At 39.5% G+C, this 19,154-nt stretch overlaps 2 protein-coding genes across 2 annotated transcripts in view; both read left to right on the top strand.

Annotated features, from left to right (window-relative positions):
* ZNRF2 (zinc and ring finger 2) overlaps positions 1–19,154 on the top strand; it is a 58,611-nt gene that overhangs the window by 21,663 nt on the left and 17,794 nt on the right. Inside the window, exon 2 of the mRNA XM_059485783.1 lies at positions 9,113–9,208. Coding sequence (XP_059341766.1) covers positions 9,113–9,208 — 96 coding nt within the window. The remainder of the gene's footprint in view (positions 1–9,112; positions 9,209–19,154) is intronic.
* Positions 1–19,154, top strand: part of MTURN (maturin, neural progenitor differentiation regulator homolog) — a 123,494-nt gene that overhangs the window by 94,432 nt on the left and 9,908 nt on the right. The window contains exon 4 of the transcript XR_009419753.1: positions 9,113–9,208. The gene's annotated coding sequence lies outside the window, so the exon portion shown is untranslated. The remainder of the gene's footprint in view (positions 1–9,112; positions 9,209–19,154) is intronic.

Genomic DNA, 19,154 nt, shown 5'->3' with positions numbered 1-19,154 from the left:
TCCTCCACTTGTGTTGTGAAATTATGAGTGGAAAGACCTTTTTCAGGTGTTTGAGAAAAATGTTGCTCCAGGCAGTAAGAGAAAATTGAGGGAGTAGCAAAATTCAAGAAGAAAGAAAAAACTAAATGTATAGGTTCAGGATAGACTGGGAATGAGAGAGAATTCTTCCTCTTTGAACTGAGGTCAGTGAGTTAAGAAGAAGAAAGCAATGGGAATATGGAGTATCTCTGAAGTAAGAGTTTTCAGGCATTTCATTTGCTTAAAAGTTTTCAGACTTCCAAGCTGGCCTGCAGTGGGTTGTTTGTCATCACAATTGAGCTAGACGAATGTCGGCAGGATGATCTTGCCTGCTGAGTGTAAATAAAATATATTTGTGCACTGAACCATTGATTGGGCTTTCTGGCTACTTGCTTTCTGAAGAAGATAGGCTCAAAAATGTGTCCACCCTGGCTGAACTTCATATTCAGACAACATCTCAGCTCCACAATGTTTTCACCTGAGTGGCAAGTAGCTCCACTTGTGTAGAGAAGCCTCTGAAATGGTGATAGGCTTACTTTCTTCCCATACTCCTTATGCTACCCTGCTGGTGAGGCTAGAGGGGGACCTTGCTCCTGTCTCTGCTTGCAAAAGATCTGATGATGGAGAGAGAAGAAAAGTGTATTTCCTTTCTTGTCCTTGAGTTGGATTTTGAAGGGAGTCATCGCACCTACATGAAAAAGAGAAGTGTGTTTCCTTGGGTTCTCTGCCCTTCACCCTCCCTTGGGAACATACAATGGAAGTGAAAGATATTCCTCTGGGAAAAGTCTCATTGTTAAGGGGAGTTTTTTGGTTGCTAGTTGAAAATGTGCTTCTTGAGGGTTGTAAGCCAAAAGCTAAAATCTTCTGGATTTAGGGTGTGGGTGGAGCCTTTTTTATATGAAAACCAAAGCTTGCTCCCAACCAGAGTTTATATTCACACTTGTCAGTCTTCAATTACTTCAGATCCATTGAGAGACTTGTGGTGTGGATCTGTGATGGGCAGGGTGTGAGTGTTTCAAGTGCAGGTAATGAAGTAGTTAGTTGAAGAGTGAATAAATGGCTTACAAGACACTTGAAGAACTGTTCCTGTTGATGTGCTTGTGAGTTTAAAAGTGCAGGTACTGTAGGACTTTGGATGGCAGAGACTTGAGCAGTCTCTCCTTTAGCTTGACCACAGATCCCTATGGATGATGGGACTGGGGGGATAACACTGACCCCACAAAACAGGTGGAGCCAAAAAGGTTTTGTCTTTCTCCCTTTGTTGGGTGCTTGCATTGATCTGAAATGTCACTCTTAAAAGGCTGTTCCTCTAATAACAGCTGTTCTTGTTGTTCTGTTTAAAGTTAATATCAAGCTTTCAACAGGTCTGCCTGTAATTTCATCTTCTGGTTTGCAAGATATATTAAAATTGGGCGCTTTTTTTCTGTCTTAATGGTTGTGTTCATTCAGTTTCTAAAACTGTACAGCTGTCAATTATAATCATCATTACATGATAATTTTACATTGGCATTAGACACCTGAATTGTGTAGTTGATAAAGGCTTTGTTTATGAGTCAGAAAATGTCTTATTCAATTGATCTTCTTCATTCTGTACTGCATTATTTTTCAGTGATTGCTACTGAAGATCTAACTTTCCCACTTACCAAGATGAAGGGAGCTGAAGAAGTTTGTAATAAAATTTTGTCTTTCATAACGTTTTGCTTAGGACATAAAGTATTATCCAAACATATAGTTTCTTATTATTCTGTGGACTCCTAAATTAAATTAGTTCAGATTTGTTTTTATTCCCCACTTTATATATATCCCCCTTTCCCACTGAATTCTGTGAGACATTTAAATCAGAAAACACAAGAGAAAATCCCTTGTTTCCCTCAAGGAATTCGCACATTTGTTTACTTCAGTGTTAAGGCACAAAAGTGGGGAAGAAAACCCCACTAGATTATGAACCTGAAATCAGTAAGTGCTTATTTGTTCTTACTGTTTTCTAGAAGAGACAGAGCTTAGAATGTTTGTACTGTGTTCCTTATTTCTGTTTGATTTCATATTATCTCCCAAAGTGATGGGAGTGTTTCTTTATTTCTTTTTACCTCCAGAAGTCTTTCCAGGTGGTGCTGTGTTCTCCTGGCTTAGACAATTGACAACAGAAGGAAGGATGAAAGGTAGAGAACTAGGTGTGATTTTTTTCACTGAGACATTTTCTTAACAAAAAACTTAAGTCCATAAAATGTCAAACTTTCTCTGAGTAGCCATTTCTATTGCCAGCTACAGCACCTAGAAATTTTCATGTAGAAGGTTCCCTGGCAATTGCTAATGTTCTTTTTTCTTTTGCTTTCTAACTTAAAGACTTTAAAAAATGTTAGTTCTTTGTTCTTGAATTTAGTGTGAAATAATTTTCATATTCTCTTTGATGGCTAGGGTAAACTTGCCAGGCAAGATCTCAGCTGTGTTAAAGCAATATGCTTTAGTGCACAAAGCTTCGTGGTTTTCTGTTTACAGAATTACTCATTCTCTTTTTCCATTTCAGCTGTCTGAGGAGAAGAGAGAATTCTGTGACCATGTGGCCTTTACTGGACAGCTTTTTTTTTTTTTTTTTTTAAACTACTTCAAGTTTTACAAATTAGTTTACAGAAGAAGGGAGTAATAGAATTTTATCTTGACCAGGACTGTTACTTCACCGAGCAGCTGAATGATTTCCATTTTTTTTTCTGCTGTCCTTAAAATTTTACTTCACAGTCTTCTACACAGTTGAACAGAAAAAGGAAGAAGTGGAATAAGCAGAGGCATTATGCTTTGACTTGAAAATATTTATGCTATTTTGATGTATATTCTTATAAGTCAGAGAATTTGGTCTAGGTGAAAAAGTAGATGAATGCTGAAATAGTTGGGGAAAAAAGATCATACATCTGCTTTAGGAAAATAATTCAAATGAAATGTCATAGTGGTCTGCTTTGGGTTTGTTTTCAGTCAATTTCTTTTTTGGAGGCTGGGCACTTGAAAAAACTAAATAAAATGCTAAACTTATAAGCATTATGGAGGGAAAAAATTGCATTCATAATTTTTTAACAAGTTTAAAAAGTGCCAATAATGGATTAAAAAAAGTCAGATAAGAGTTAATAAATGTGAGCAGAAATATAGCACTGTATATAAAAATGGACCTGGCTAGCAATGGTTTTGCTGAAGATTTAGGGGTTGTTGTGAGACATGAGAGGAATGAGCCAATCACCTGTTGGTTTGTTTAAAATGTACCTACCTATATATACACCCATAAAAGAGATATCACTGTGTATAAATAGATCTATATATACTAACACCTACTGTAATGGAACAGTGTAATAGGGAAGTATTAATTTCTGCTTAGAACTTATGAAGTCTTAGCCCGAAATCTCTGCCCAGTTCTTGGCAGTGCATGATGGTAAGATTGGAGAGAGGACAAGAAGAGCAATAAAAGGTTTTGGCATCAAGGCCTGTGAGGAAACATCAGAGTAACCTGTTTGTTTTCAGACTAGGGGGAAAAGATAAAGGGTGCACACTTCCCAGTGTCTATGTGTGTTTTATACTGAGCAGAGTTACTGACTGTTCTCCATGTCTACTGAACACATAAGAAGTAACCAACTCTTTTTTGTGTTGTATTGTTTCCTTTTTAGCATTATTATGCAGGCTTTCTTTGTATGATAGTGATTTTGCATACCACCCTCATACATCAAATTTACTGGATGTTATGTTTCCAGATTGTCTGTACTTCTTTTTTGAAGTACCAAAGAACATGTGTGAATATGTAAGTAACATTTGTCAGGCTTCTTATTCTCAAATACACTTTAGAAAAAGTGTGTGGATGCAAGGATTTCTCTTACGACTTCTTTTACTGCAAAACAAGGTAGATTTATCCATCTTATTTGAAAACACAAGGATACAAAGACTTAAAATAGTAATAGGCTGCATACTTTAAAAGAGCAGCTGCTCCCATTCTGCTTTTAGTTTGGCTTTGGCAGTGTTCCAGTTGATGTTTTCTGCTGAAAAGTTACTCTGATCAGGCTCATTCAGTCTTTTGTGTTGGTGCAGGTTTTATTTGTGCTTACTTCTTTCTACAGCTGTTTAATATTTGTCTGAAAGGATCATCCACTCTTCTGTGCAAGTCTAATATGTTTCTTTATGTGCAATTCTGTGACACTCTGCCCTGTGTTTTCTGGAAGCTCTTAGCAGTTTTGTGGGGGTTTTTTTTCTGTTCCACAAAGTAGATATTCCAGAATAAGTGCCAGCATGATTTTGTAAAAATCTTAGCAGTCCGAGAGTTTGTTTTTCGTTGGATGTTTATGTTTGCTCTGCTGTGCACTGATGTGCAAACATAAGCAGCCTGATGTTTGCACAGCAAGGCAAACACAGTAAGGCATCGCTAAGAGCTTGAAATTGATGCTGATGGAGTGAGTGGCCACCCATCAACCTGTCCCTGTGGGTAATTCTCAAGTCTGCCAGAGAGGAAAAGTGTGAGTTTGGTAGATTGATGTCAGAGAATATGGGATTTCTTAGCTAACTGGAGGTTCACGTGCAAAAGATGGCAGAGCTTGAAGAAAGTGATAGAGAGAATGAGACAGAATTCACCTCTGCTATGTCCTGATACTTAAGTAGGTTTAGTTATTTCAGATTTTCTCTGTCACCTTGGGATTTTTTAGTAGCTGTACTGCAACTTTCTGTTCTGCCTCTGTTTCTTGTAATTGTTTTTTTTTTTTTTCCCAGGATTTTGGTTTTGTTTTAAGTAATGTGTTACTTTCAGTGTTGTACTTAGGGTTGTGAAACTAGATGGTGGGAGCTTGTAAGAATTTGGCTCCGTGCCCTCCTAAGGATGCAGTTGCAAAAGTCAGCTAGAGGTGTGTGTGCTTGCTCGGTTTTGGTGCTCAGTTCTTTAGTGCTGTACTTCTGTATGTAGGGAATGGGGTGAGAGATGGTCCTTCAGTGGATTTACGGTGTCACAGCCCGAGCTCTCTACTGAGGGAGAAGGAAGGACTTTGCAGTGATGTGCTGACAGTGATAATGCTGATGCAAAGGTGATAGTTGTTATCTGGGACAAAAATAAGGGATGCTCTGAAATCAACACCTTCCTAAGAGCTGGATTTTACCTAGAACTGTATGTTATCTGTTGTGCTGCCCTTGTAAAGAGGGTGAGAAAGTAGTTGATTGAGTTTCATAGGTTTTTGAAAGACACTTCATGTGATGCTACCTCATCTGATAACTGCTTCCACTTTTTTGTCCAAATGTCTGTGAATTATCTACAAAACCCAGTAAAACAAGTTATTTCTGACCCATTGCTGATTGTTAAAGTCATGTGAAATATTCTTTAAGTTATTGGAATTGTTCCTTGAGAAGACAGTAAAAACAAACATGGGCTATAAATGTTGTTATCCTGCTGGGCAGGGGTACAATAGAGTCTTTGTTCTTTCCCAGTACTTAATTGTAAACTGGGTCATGCTGATTTGAAGGTATTGCCTTCCGATTTGAGGAAAGGAAGAAAAAGATGAGATTTTAAAGGACCTTCAACTGGCTTGTGGACAGTGTATGTTGTTTGCTTATTCATATTTTTCAAATACAGTTAGACTAAAGTAAATATTTTGTCTGTAGTCAAAGTAATTGTTCTTTGGGGTTACCAAAAGGAGTTGGAGATGGCAATTTCCTTCGCACAAAACTTACACTATGCATCTCTTGGGGAAGATGGCTAAATCCAGGAGCTGGATTGCAGCTCAACATTGTGAAGGCATGAGAAATCAGATTTCACTTGTTTTTAAAGAATGTTTCAGCAAGTGCTGTGAGCCCAAGGCTCTTTTTCTGCTATTATGCTAGTCTCTGGCATACAGCTGACTGTGGTCACTGGAAAACCATATTTTTCACAAACACACCTTTTATTTTGGTCAGCTGAGTTGTTCCTTGGATCTTAGTTAAGTGTGATGTGCTCTGTTCTTCGGGTTCTTCAGTTCTGCACACTGAATAAAGCTACAACAGCCAGGTATGCCAGACTTGCTGTGTCAGTATATTTGTAGTTGTTTAACCATTACCTTCACATCCCCTCTGGCACAGGACAAGCCACAACAAAATGTATTGTTAAAATACTTACTATATTGCTAGAACACAAATTATTTACTAGGTATAAGGGCAGGTGCATGGTGGTAAAAGCATATTCATCTGAATACTCTGGGGGAGGATAACCTGAAATATTTTTCACTGCTGTCTATCTTGAAGCATGGTTTAAATTAAAGCAGTATTATTATTAAATTATCATTATTATTCACTCAAGCTCTCCCCAGTACTTTATTTGGATTAAAATATTTCCTCCAAGAATTCCTGGGATACATACCTTCTTAACACTGTTAACTTTAACAATAGTTCTAAGGACCTGTTGGTGGCTGTCCCTGCTCCCTGTCGCTCCCAATTACATGTGCTCATGACTCTAGGGAATAAGCTAGAAGAGTTCTGTCCAGAAAGCAGAGAGAACTTGTTAATGACTGTCTCAGTGCTTAACTAGCCATGAAAATAAAAGTCAACTTGCTGTAATGCAAACACCCCCTTCTGTCACAGCAGGACTCGGTCTGAAGCATATAAGGAAGTTCGAGGCTTTTTCACATCAAACTGTGTTGTCACTTATGCCTTACAGAAGGTTATAAATGAGAATAATGCTTGGGTCTTAAATCTAGTCAAAACCTAGCAATCAGCAGCAGTAGGGTGATAAAGATTGAGAGAAAATTTACCCTGGGTCAGTTTTTGAAGAAACTTTTAACAGAACAGTAATGGGTGGTGGGCTTGGGTGTTTGGAAGACTGAGTTACTAATTTTTATTTTCATCATGTTGAAGTGTAGTCTGCTGTCCTGGTTTAGGGCAAATTTGAGAGAAAACCTCTGAAGGGGTTCCTCTAGAAAGCAGATTCAAGCAGCCTCTCCCCTAACTGGTTTGGGAAAACATTTCCTTGGAGAAAAGTGTAAAACCCCCTATTTATTTAACAAGCCAAGTGTTCACCAGCACAAAAAACAAACAATACTAAACCAAAAAACCTCTTGCTCCTCTGAAGAGATAATAAATTCAGAAAGCCCTCTTTGTGGGCTGCAGCTCAGCTCACCCAGTCTGTTACCAGTCTCTCTGGCAGTGTCCTGGGCCTGGTGGGCCACAGGTGTGAGTGAGCTGCTGGTGTTTTTCTGGGTTCTTCAGTCCAGAGTATGTTTGAACAGTTCCAAGAAAAAAAAAAACCAAACAACACAGTCCAGGGAACTTCACTGCCTCAGCTAGCCAAAAACTAACTAAAAGCACAGGAGAGCTCTCTCTCACTGTCTGTTCTGCAGACAACACAGTCCAGGAGCAGGAATGTGGAGGAGTGAGTGCAGTTTCTGAAAACAAACTCTGTGCTTCTTCTCTCCCCCTCTTTGCTGTCTGAACCAGTCTTAAAGGTGCAAAACTTATTTCTGGACTAAACAGACAAATGGGGATACAATTCAGCATCGTGAAGTCACCCAGGACATCTGTGTGAAGGAGGCTACACAGTGGCTGAAAGGTCACTGATAAAGCTTTCAACAAGTAAATGAATGCTTTCACCTGTTTTTTTCCAAAAGACATATTTGGCTGTGCTATGCTTATTGATCTGTTGTTTGTAAAAATGTGGGTTGAGGGAGGAGGAATAAAATCAAGAAGAGAAGAGCAGTGATCAAACTGAAGTGTAAGATTGACGCAAAGAAATAGATATGACTAAAATTGAAAACTGGAAGAAGCAGAACTGTACTTTATCTCAGGAAGTGGTTTCTAGCACATGTTCAGCTGCTGCCCTGAGTTCCTTATGGTTGTTACTAGCTGTCCTTTGACTTGCTTCTTATGAGCTGCCCATAAGAAATACATAATTTTCTTGATAAGGAAAGTGCAGTACTTGTATCAAGTGCTAATGCTTCAGGTTAGTTGCTTGATCTACATCTGGATAATAATTAACAGTAAAGATGAAAATTCTCAGGCATCAGTTGTTTGAAAGTGCAGCATCAAGTTGCTTGTCATCCTTGACTGACTCGGTTTATTGTGGACTCCCAAGGTTAGAAGTACAGAAGCAAGAGGCAACAAACTAAAACATGTGGGAGCAGGCCCAGATGGGAATGCTGGTGGAAGGTGCAGTGACCTTTTATACAGGCCTGCATCATTACTCTTCACAGCATCAGAGAGAAAGTTGTGCCTTTGCGCTGAGAGTGGATGTAGATTCGATATTTTTGCTGAATGTTGTCCTATTGGAAAATACCAGTAGGTCCACTCCTGAACAGCTACCATGCATCAACATCCCTGCTGGTGGTTCTCTTGTCTCTCACTTGTGTGTTAATTATTCAGCAGATCAAAATCAATCAGGCTCTTCTGTGGATTGTAAAAGTTGTCCAGCTGATCTTGTCCTTTAACTGGAAGATTGCTGTCTTTGGCAGTGACATAAATTTAGGTATGAAGCACTTTTGTCATAGGCTGTGATGCAGTTGCATCACAATCCAGACTGTCTTAATTATTCTTTGCCCCATGTTGCCTGAGGCGGTGACCTCAAAAGCTAAACAAGGTTGTGTTTGGCTAGGATGAGAACAGTAAAATGAATTCAGTGCTACAGGAAGTTTTAGTGATTCAGTAGGTGAGGCAACACCCCTGAGTTAATATTTTCCCAGGGCCCCAGACCGGTAAAAGATGCTGCAGTTTGTATGACAAGATGCAAAACCAAGATCCTTGGTTGAAGTTTCAGTACAATTCCCAGTAAAAATGAACAAACATGTTGATTCAGGATTCCTGCCCAAGTTCAAATTTTAATGGCTCTATCCTCTACACATTTGTAATTTGTTTTAGTGAAGTCATGTGATTCTCTTGCTCCTGCCCTAAACTGTTAAGTTGTTAAATTAGTGTTCCATAGGTGCTAACAATGTTTGCAATTGTCAACAGAATGATTTCCAGAAACAATGGTCCATTTTGAGATCTTTTGAAATCAAGGGAATCTTATTTATGTAAGAAATGTCAGGGCAAAACTGAAAAGCCCCCAGATTTCTTTTTTCTTTATTTTTATATATTTGCTACATGGTTGAGTATGCTCACACTTACATATTTTTATTTTCCATAGGATTCAAGTGCCCTGTATGTTCAAAATTTGTATCTTCTGACGAAATGGATTTACATCTTGTGATGTGTTTGACAAAACCAAGGATAACCTACAATGGTAAGAAAGAAGTAAGCTGATAATTATTTATTCATTTTAAACATTGGTGTGATAATAGTCCTTTACTTAATAAGATATTTTGGTAACTGGTTTGGTGGACTCATTAATTAGGTGGGTTTTTTGCTTGTAGTTTGTTTTCTAATTAATTCCTAAGAACTTGGTCTTTGTATGCTGCATGCCAATATAATTTGTCCTGTGTCCTGCAAACATAAAATTATTCTTATTTGAATGTGTTTATTCCATTTTTTGACTACTGGTCAGTGTGTGTTTATTGTCCAGTGGAGATGTGTGTAGTTTACACCTCCTTTCATTTAATGACATCAGGTAGTGAGGTGGGTCAAGTGAGTCTCCTGGGGACTTTATTAAGGACTGTTACTTGACATGCTGTGCATTTGCACATTATTCAAGAAAATTACATTTTCTGGGAGGAACTAAAGAACTTCTCCTTTTTCATTTGATTCCATATGTGATACTTCATAAAGACTGGCTATATGTTTTTGTTATTTTAATCAAACTGGCCAATATTAAATGAATCACCTGTAGTAGCACTGCTTTTTTCCCCTACTACTAAGCTCTCCTTCTAGGCAAACTTTAATGCAAGGCAAACAGGACTTTTGCCACTGAGTTCAAGCCTTTTTATCACTGTGGCTTAGGCTGACACTCAGTTCTACTAGGGCAAGCACAAAAAAAGGCTTGAGGAAACAAGGAATTAAAAAGTCTTACTGAAATTTTAGTGCCTGCTTTGGCAGAAAATCTTCCAGTGCATCTTCAATGAGATTACTGTTCACCAGTCATCAGATGTCAGAATAGAATGCAGTTAGAAAGAAATTGTGGAGAGGAGAGGGAGCTGGGCTTTTTTGCAGGTGAACAGCAAGAAGCTGAAAGTTGGTGCTCACAAGTTACATCAGGGAAAAATCTGATTCAGTGTTAAGTAGAAATGTCACATAATGAGAGGGGTCAAGGCACTTGAAGAGGTTGTGCAACCTCCATCCTTGAGCAATTTAGTCTAACTTGGCCATGCTTTGAGTGAGGGGCTGGACCAGAAGACCACCGGACATCCCTTCCAACACAGGTTATTTACTAACTAAATAACCTGCAGTGTCACGAGCTCTTTGACCCTCCAGGTACCTTGCTGTTAGGGTATTCTACACTGGACCATTTTATTGAAACAAGTCTTGAAGACTGGTTGGGCCCATCTTATTTTTTGGATACCATAATGCTATCCAAAACTATTGGCTCTTAACTGCAAAAATAATTTGAAATCATATGCTTAGAGTAGCGAAATCCATTTGAAGGCACAGTACTTAGGAAAAGTAAATATTTCTTTTTTCTCCCGGTGTTACCACAAATGTATTTGAGAAGGTTGACTTCATCTGACAAAGAGTGCTTTATTTTCCTCTTTATTTTTCCTTCTTAAATTCAGATCTGAGCATTTTCCAAGATAAGGTGTGTACTGAGAGATGTTGGACATTGGAGAGAAGAGAAGCACACTAGTCACCCCAGTCAGGGCAGGAAAATGCACTTGGGATCAGTTAGGGTGGAGCAGGAGGAGGCAGACTGGCAGAGAACAAGCTCTGGCACTAATCCACCTGATGGGGGGTGCACAAATTTGACTGAAATCCTTTTCCCCTGCTGCTTCCTACATGTACATATGAGTGCACTCAGCTGACTAACTTTTGTTTGAAGATATGGTAATTGTATAATGTAACCTCTCAGTATCATTTATGATGTTTGTTTGAATCACAGTGGTGATATATTCTTATTCAGACTCCTTTTTTCATCTTGCATTGTTTCAGCTTACACACTACTGGTTGGTGCCCCTTTGGGCCATTTTGTTACATTTGCACAGTTTTTTAAGTCAACAGATGAGCAGAAGAAAAACCTGTGAATGGCAGCTGAAGACACTCTGGATAATCTGCAGCATGACAAAAGTGGTTGTGGGCAATGCAGTAGGAGTTAACAGCAGCTTGTCATCTCTTGCCTTAGGAGTGTCTGCTGTACAGTGAGCCTCAGAAACTGATTCTAGGAAATGGTTATGTAAGTGTGAAATAAGGAAACTATCAAATTAGGTAAGCTGGTTTGAAAGAGATACGTAGAAGTATGGTCTCATTTTCATGCACACTTCAGAGAAGTGTGCATTGATCCTTGTGGCTCCAGTTGGTTAGTTCCTGGAGTCAGGGACTAAAGGTGAAATTATAGCCTGTAGCTGGCTATTTAAATTACTGCAGCATGAAGAAACTGAGGATATGGCTTCTCAGTTGTGCAGTGCTCAGTTGTTCCTTTGTGTTATAGTTGTGGTCCCTTTAATGGGGCTAATGAAAAAAATTAACTAGCAGGTTGGTAACTTAATGCTGCCATGATTTCAGGCCCAGACCTGTATATGAATGTCTATATGCATGCATTTTTTTCTTGTCTGTTTTGCTGTTTGTCATCATGAGATCAGTGATGAATCGGCCTTTTTGCCACAGGCCAAGGGCATCTCAAGTTTTGTTTGAGAGAAGAAAAGATGCTGCTGTCAACTTTTGATACCTGCTTCCAAAATAGAAGGCATCTCTTTATGCTTTACTTTCTCATTGTTATCCTGGCCTCATGCCATATATACTAGAATAGAGCCAAGCAGGCATCATTTGCTTCTGTTGGTCACTGATATTTCCCAGTCCTATTATCAATAGAAGGGAAAATATCTTTTTTTCTTTTCTTCCTTTTTTTTTTTTCTCCTCACCTTCTTTTAGCTCTTAGTTTTGTGTTGCAAGGAGTTGAAGAGAGACTTAGACTTTGCAGGTGCAGAAGTATTTAGAGATTGAGCAGTTGGATTGAACTGTGCTTATGTCTAGTTCTGTTCTAGATGTCTTTCCTCATGGTACTGTAAATGTATTAGTTATTTCTAAGAAACACCAGGGAGCAAATTGCATGTATTTTGTCATTCTGAGAAGCCAAACCTTTCTTTTTAAATATGAGTCTGAGGCATACAGTCTCCCCCCAAAAAATGTTACAAGACTGCTTAGCTGTGATTTGAAGTTTAAATAAATTAATGAGTCCTCCCAGCCAATCTCTAATTGCTTTCTGAGCTACCTTTGTGCATTGCATTTGGCAGTTGAAAGGGTCAGTGAACTGCAAACTTTGGCAGCTGTCTGATTTACATGTGTTTTCTGAAAGAGTGGTCACAAAATTGTCTCAGTTCTATGCTGGAAGTTGTGCTGATTTTCATATAAATATATTTTATTAGCCTTATTCTTTCAAAATCATGTGACTTGTCTGTAACAGAGATCCCATTGCTGACTGAATTAGGCATTTTAAAAGAGCTCTTTCTTTTTTTCTGTGGAACTTTGTTCCACATTCCTTAAACTACTTGTGGTGTTCACACATGAACCAATATCCAGGCATCTTTATACAAAAGCTGGTTAAATTAATGGTATTGTGCAGAAAATATCATGGTGCTTGGTGATGTTGTCTTCAAAAACCTTTCCTAGCAGTTAGCAAATGCTTGCTGAGTTGCTGAGTTGTTGAGAAGCCAGAGTAGGTCCTATGCACTGGCTAACCACAGGTTGCCAAAAATCAGTTTTTGAAGAAAGTGGGTTACTTGCTAGTTGACAGGGTTTGGTTTTTTTATTTTTTTTTTGAAAGACTGCTAAAATATTGTGTAGCCATACCTAATCCTTTGAGCTTCTCCAGAGTGTTAAATGAGGCTCCTTGCACCATCTTGTTCAAATTTGTCCTGGTGACAAGCAGGGAGCCCTCTTAGGGACTGCTCTGTGAAAGGTTTTGCTTAAATTGTAGCCCCATGTTTTGGTCAGATACCGGCATTTATGTAAATTTCCTCAGTGCTTTGGAAGCAACTTACCTTGAACTCCCTGCTGATGATTACAGGTGCCTGGTAAAGGTTAGATTTTGAATATAATTATTGAGTTGTTGCAATATTAATACAGCTTTTTTCACTGGAAGATGTTCTATAAAAAGTTGAGGAGACACAAGAGAGACTCATGACTTTAGATGCTTTGCAACAAACATACCCAGTACCTTCTGCTGAAACCCTGCCACTTGATTCTGAAATAATTCTGGTTTTCATTTTTAAATTCTTGTGTTGTTTCTCAGCACACTTTGTAAGACTCCATTAGTTTTATTATGACTCGAGGGCCCCTCAGAGGGCAGGGACAGCAGCCTGGCAGCTGGCCAGATGGGGCAGCCAGTGACCCTGCAGGGCTGGGGAGAGCCAGTCAGCTCACTAGGCTGCTTGGCTGGCCTGGAGAGCTGGCCTGTCCTCTTTCAAAAGTTTTGATTGAATTAGCACATTCCTGTGGAATATTTTGGGTTTCATCAAGTCAGCACTTTCTGTTGGAATGGTGTTCTACTGGAAACTTTCTGAGCTGATCTCCTCAAAGCTGCTCGCTCAGGGGTGCTTCTGCTTTGACATCAGTGCTGCTCTTGCTCAAACTACTCTGCATTTAATTCACATGTGGCAGTGGGTCTGACTGTTGGCCAGCATATTTACTCAGGTTCATTTTAAGGGGAAAAGCTTTCACTAGTGTAATTCAGAGAGGAACAATGTTAAGACATCCAGTGCATGAACTGCTTAAGGTTATTTCCTTACTTGAAGGAAGGACTTTGTAATTTTTCTATTTAAGTTACAATAAGTGAATTTTTTGGACCTGTCATTAAAAAACAGCTGGAGATCTGACATCACAGATAGCAGGGATTACAGATATGATTTTAAATTAAGAGTTTATCCAATTTCTTTGAAATGGAGAATTACTATGTGGAAAACTGTTATAGACAGAATATTAAAAATGAAAGTATGTGTACCAGAAGGAAAAACAGGAGTGGAACTCAATGTGCTCTTCCTCTCTGGCAATGTACTTTATTTTCTGGGGTGTTTACATCACCAGGCACAAATAGTGGAATGTTCCCATGCTGTCTAACCAAATTCACAAAATCACAGGATATTCTGAGTTGGAAGGTACACACAGTTGGATCATTGAGTCCAACTCCTAAGTGCATGAACCACACAGGGATGGAGCCCACAACCTTGGTGTTATTAGCACCGTGCTCTGACCAGCTGAGCTGATCTCAAACTGACTTGGGCCACAACAGTGCAATTGATTCAGATGAGCAACCATGCAAAGCAGGGTTTTGTTGTGATTTAAACACACTGATTTTTGTTCTAAATTGGTTTGAGGTGTTGGGTCAAGTTTTGTCTTGAGAGGAAAGCATTTCTTGCTGGGGCTGCCATATGCTGAGGCCTGCATGTGAGCAGAATCTTGAGCTGGGATCTGTGTAAGCAATAATCCTTCTAGAGGAATTGTCAGCTTTGAAATGATGGCCATAACATGCATTTTGATCAAAAGCAGAGACTTGGATACTGGCATGAGTCACCTAAAGGATTAAATAAAAATATTTTGGAAACATTCTTTGTGAATGGGGCTGACCTAATTTTTAGGTAAATTAAAGTTACAACCTTTGTTGATTGCTGCCTGTTTCAGCATCTTTGGGACAAGATAATTATGCCAGAACTTGTTGAGTTCATATTGCTGGATAGAAGGAAAGAAAAATAGTGCACCTTAACCTAATGTTTGAAGCACCAAAATGCATGATTCTGGTAGTCCTGCCCACTGCAGTGACTTGATTTGCTTGGTCACTTCTGTGCATCAAAGGAGAGTATTCAGCAGGGCTGATGCTCTCAGCTGTTTTGACTGGTGCACTCAAAACTTCTGGAATGAAAAGGATTATTAACTTCAAGTTAATTTCTCTGCCACAGTTCCTGAGATCATACCTTGAAAGACCTTGCAAAAGGGCATCTTGCCAGTCTGCCTGGAAAAGCTTAAGCCTTCCTCCTTGTCCTCATCCTTTAATAGGACTAGACCTTTAGCGGAGCAGTACAAAATAATGCTAAGGCAGATCAGTTATTTCATTCCACTTTATCCAAGGTGTAAAATTCTTCATAGAATTTATTGATTCTGTAATTTTTAAAGTTTAACAAGATTCCTGGCTAAAAGTTTCTTGTTTCTTACTCTGCCCTAGGTGGTTCTGTGCTCTGTCCTCAGGGATGCTGGGGAGGCAGAAGAGCATAGTTTAAAAGGTAGTTTAACAGAACATGTAAAAAGACACTTACCCCCATGCTTGCAGTTAAAATAGTGCTATTTACTCTTTCTTTTGATCTTGTGTTCTCGTGAACATCCTCCAGATTATGTAGGAGGTTCATTCAGTTTCCCCAATGCTTTAAAACTGTTTTCTTCAGTAGTTCTTGAAAATATAAAAAACTGTTGAACTTTGAGATTTTTTTAAAGTGGTGACAGTAGAACATTATTATAGTAAATAAAATTTTCATCTCAGACATTTGCACAGATGTTCTGCTGTGAATTAATATAATAGTGGCCCAGACTTCTCATAACTTGTCTTGCAAATAATTGAGATTTGCAAGACAAGTTATGAGATTTGAGAAGAGCAATTATGTTTAAAGTAATGTTTGATTAAAATATATTGACTGGTTTGTACTTTCTCCCTTTAAGAATTGTTGATAATGTTTGGACAAGAGCAGGCTTTTACTGATGTTCACCAGTCTAAGCCAAAGATAGCTACTTGTTCAAACCAGACTGCCAAGAGGAACAGTGGCAAACTTAATTTCTTCCTCCCTTTGTTCAATAAAGCTATATTTCCTTCCCACCATCCCAAACCTCTCCTTCAGCAGTTTTTGGTGCCTCACAGAAGAGCATCACTGCAAAAGCAGCCTGTTACATTTCAAGTTTGTTGGGAAGGGAGGTAGTTCATCTCGAAGAGTAATGCTGATGAATGTCACTAAATAAGACCACACTGCAGTTCAACTTGTGCAACCTGTGCCTGCCTAAAGGGAGGAGGTGGGACCTGCTTCAGTGACCCCATTCCAGCCTCAGTCACTGGATGAACTGGGTCAGTCTCTTACAGTGTGGAGTTGCAGCACTTTTAGAAGCTGCAGTCTCTTATCTTTCCTCCACACCCACAAACTGTCAACCCTTTGCTATGGAGCCAGAAAAGTAAGCTGTGTGTTTGTATTGGTGTGGCTGTGAAGAAAGCTCATCAAATGGGAACACAGTGTAACTGACAGGGAAGTACTTTGAATGTCTGGAGCAGCAATTCCCAGAATTGCAGACTGCCCCATTTATCTCTGCAAGATACACTCATGGAGATGTAGTGGTGGTGGTTGAAGTATCAATATTGCTTCTTGTTTTACTTTGCATGCAAGAGAAATGTGGGATATAGATTTGTAAAGAAGCTATGACAACTCACTTTCATGGTTCAGGTTGGAGATGCTCAGTAGATCATGCTGGATTTTCTTTCTACTGTAATGAACTAAAGTGGATATGCTTTGATCCTGCTGAGAAGGACACACTGCAGAGATCACACCTATTAATATCTTACACTTTTCTCTGATTTGTTGTGCATGTGACTTACTCTTCTAACAAACCTTTGGGGAGAAATATTTTCCGCATACTTTTCCTTCAGCCAGGCCTAAATCTGCTAGACTGAACTTCCTGTGGCAAAGCCATGGCAAAATAGCTTCAATGTCACCTCATAGTTAATTCAGTTCTTGAGAGCAGGACAACATTTTTTTCTCAATACACTGGAATTGCCTGCCTTTAAATGCATACCTGTGCCATGGGAATATTGTGGATAAATACAGTAAAGCTTTTGACAGCTATAGAACAAGCCCACTTGTTTCTGGAAGAAACAGAGAAAATGGGATCATTCATGTGCTGAATAGCTCAAGTTATTTATTTTGCTCATATGCCACTCCTTAACCCCAGACACCGCTGTTGCACTGACAGCGCTGCTGAAGTCAAAGGACAGTTCTTGTCCTAGAAAATGAGAGCCACACCTGTGAGGCAGCGAACATGAGCGGGTGCCGCGGGGAGGGAACGGCCAGGCGCTGCCGTGTGCTGTGCTCCCTTACATAATGGCAGCGCCGGGCCGGGGACAGCTCTGCCCGCCGTGCCGTGCCGTGCTGCCATGTGCCGTGCCGCGCCGTGCCGCGCCGTGCCGTGCTGCCATGTGCCGTGCCGCGCCGTGCCGTGCTGCCATGTGCCGTGCCGTGCTGCCATGTGCCGTGCCGCGCCGTGCCGCGCCGTGCCGTGCTGCCATGTGCCGTGCCGCGCCGTGCCGTGCTGCCATGTGCCGTGCCGTGCCGTGCCGTGCCGCCATGTGCTGTGCTGTGCTGTGAGTGCGCACCATGTGATGCGGGCAGACGGAGCTACCTTCCATGGCTCGCACTTAGTCAGTCTTTAGCTGGAGAGGTCATTCAGAGGATGTCATAAATCGCGTCTGCAACTGCTGCAGTCTTGTGACTGCTGCGAACTTAGCTCCAGGGGAAATAATGCTCCGAGCTTTGCTAGCTTTCTGTGGTAATTCTGCAGTCTTTAAAGCTGATACCTCTAAAACCTTGAGATTTTACTCATTTGCTAGCAGCAGTCTTTTTTTTTTTCTTCTTTTTTTTTTTTTTTTTTATTTTTTAGCTGCCCTGTGGAGACAAACCTTGAAAATATCCCTTTTTTAATCATAGAAAATGGATTTCATTTGCTGGATTTTGAAATAATACTCTTGGAAATCATTAGGTCTTAAAAAATAAATACCAGAGTACATCTCACTGATCTATGTAGGAATTTCATGATATTTCTTTCTCTGAATTTCTCAGTTTTGTAGGAACTAATACAGATTATTTGCAGATCAGGACTTTCTCCCCCCCTCTAAAGAAGTATGAAAGAATAAGCTACTCCTTCTGGCTCAGAAACTGCCCCAAGGGCAGATCAATTAGAAACTACTGCCTGAAATGTCATTTGTATTTTATTTTTTTTCTTCAGATTAAAATCTTGCTTAAAACCTGCTGCCCTTTGATTACTTAAGTAGTCCTGTGCTTCTGAGCTGCAGACTCAGCCTTTCAATGCACAAAAGAAGTCAATCCAGCTTTTGTAGGGGATTCCAGTGATAAAACAAGGCAAACTCTTCAGAAACAAGCTGGGTGAGAACACTGCTGGTGTGAGAGAGTACTCTCACTTCTAAACTGGGGATTCTTATCACTGCTTACACTGGGGAAAGATTACCAGCTTCTAGTTTCTACTCTAGTTTCTAGTATTTTTAACAAAATCCAGTGATTCCAGAACAAGATGTAAAACACCTACTGACATAGGTACAAAATACTAGACTTGCCTATTCTGTCCTCCCTGGGGGAGTCTCTTTGCTCCCCAAAGTTTGCATGACTTTGTCTCATATGGCTGTAGATTTGCTCAGCTTCAGAAATAACCCCAAGTTCTAACACACAGCTGAAACATGAGAAACTTCACTGGTGTTTAGTGCTGAATTATATTAACACTCATGAAACGTTGTTAAAACTTCCTCATAAAAACATCAACTTCCATTTTAACCCTGCACTACCAGTTTATCTGTAATTTAAACCATTATCAGATTTTCATAATTTTGACCATGTTCCTCATGCCCTCCTTCCTTGTGTGAAGTTTAATTAGGTACTATTGATGTGTATTGTTAGGTATTTGATGGCCCCTGTGTAGCTAAGCAAGAATATAGTATTCACTGTTAATTTTTAGCCCATAAATAATGTTTGTTTGTTTGGAATGAAGAAGTGGTGGAAGGAATTGTTTGGTTAACACTTACCTTTTTTTTCTTCTCCCCGTTCCAAGGAAGTCTATTTTAATCTATGGCTTTATTAGCTGAAATTGTCATAATGATGTTCAATAGTTTTGGAAACATCTAAATTGAAAAAAACAAGGAGAAGAATAAAACTTTAAATGGCTGTAGAAATACACAGCCAGATTATGGGCATGTAACTTGGAACAAATACTGGAGAAGTGTCTTTGGGGACGTTTGGTTTTTTTAAACACATCTTCCATACTAACCTTTTTGTGTTGTTGTTTGTGAATTATCATGATTACTGAGTACTGTTGGAATTGTCCTTTTTTTTAATTTC

The sequence above is a fragment of the Ammospiza nelsoni genome, chromosome 1, assembly GCF_027579445.1.
Source record: "Ammospiza nelsoni isolate bAmmNel1 chromosome 1, bAmmNel1.pri, whole genome shotgun sequence".
Taxonomy (NCBI): domain Eukaryota; kingdom Metazoa; phylum Chordata; class Aves; order Passeriformes; family Passerellidae; genus Ammospiza; species Ammospiza nelsoni.
Note: the sequence above shows the minus strand (reverse complement) of the source record. Positions and strands in the feature narration are given on the sequence as shown.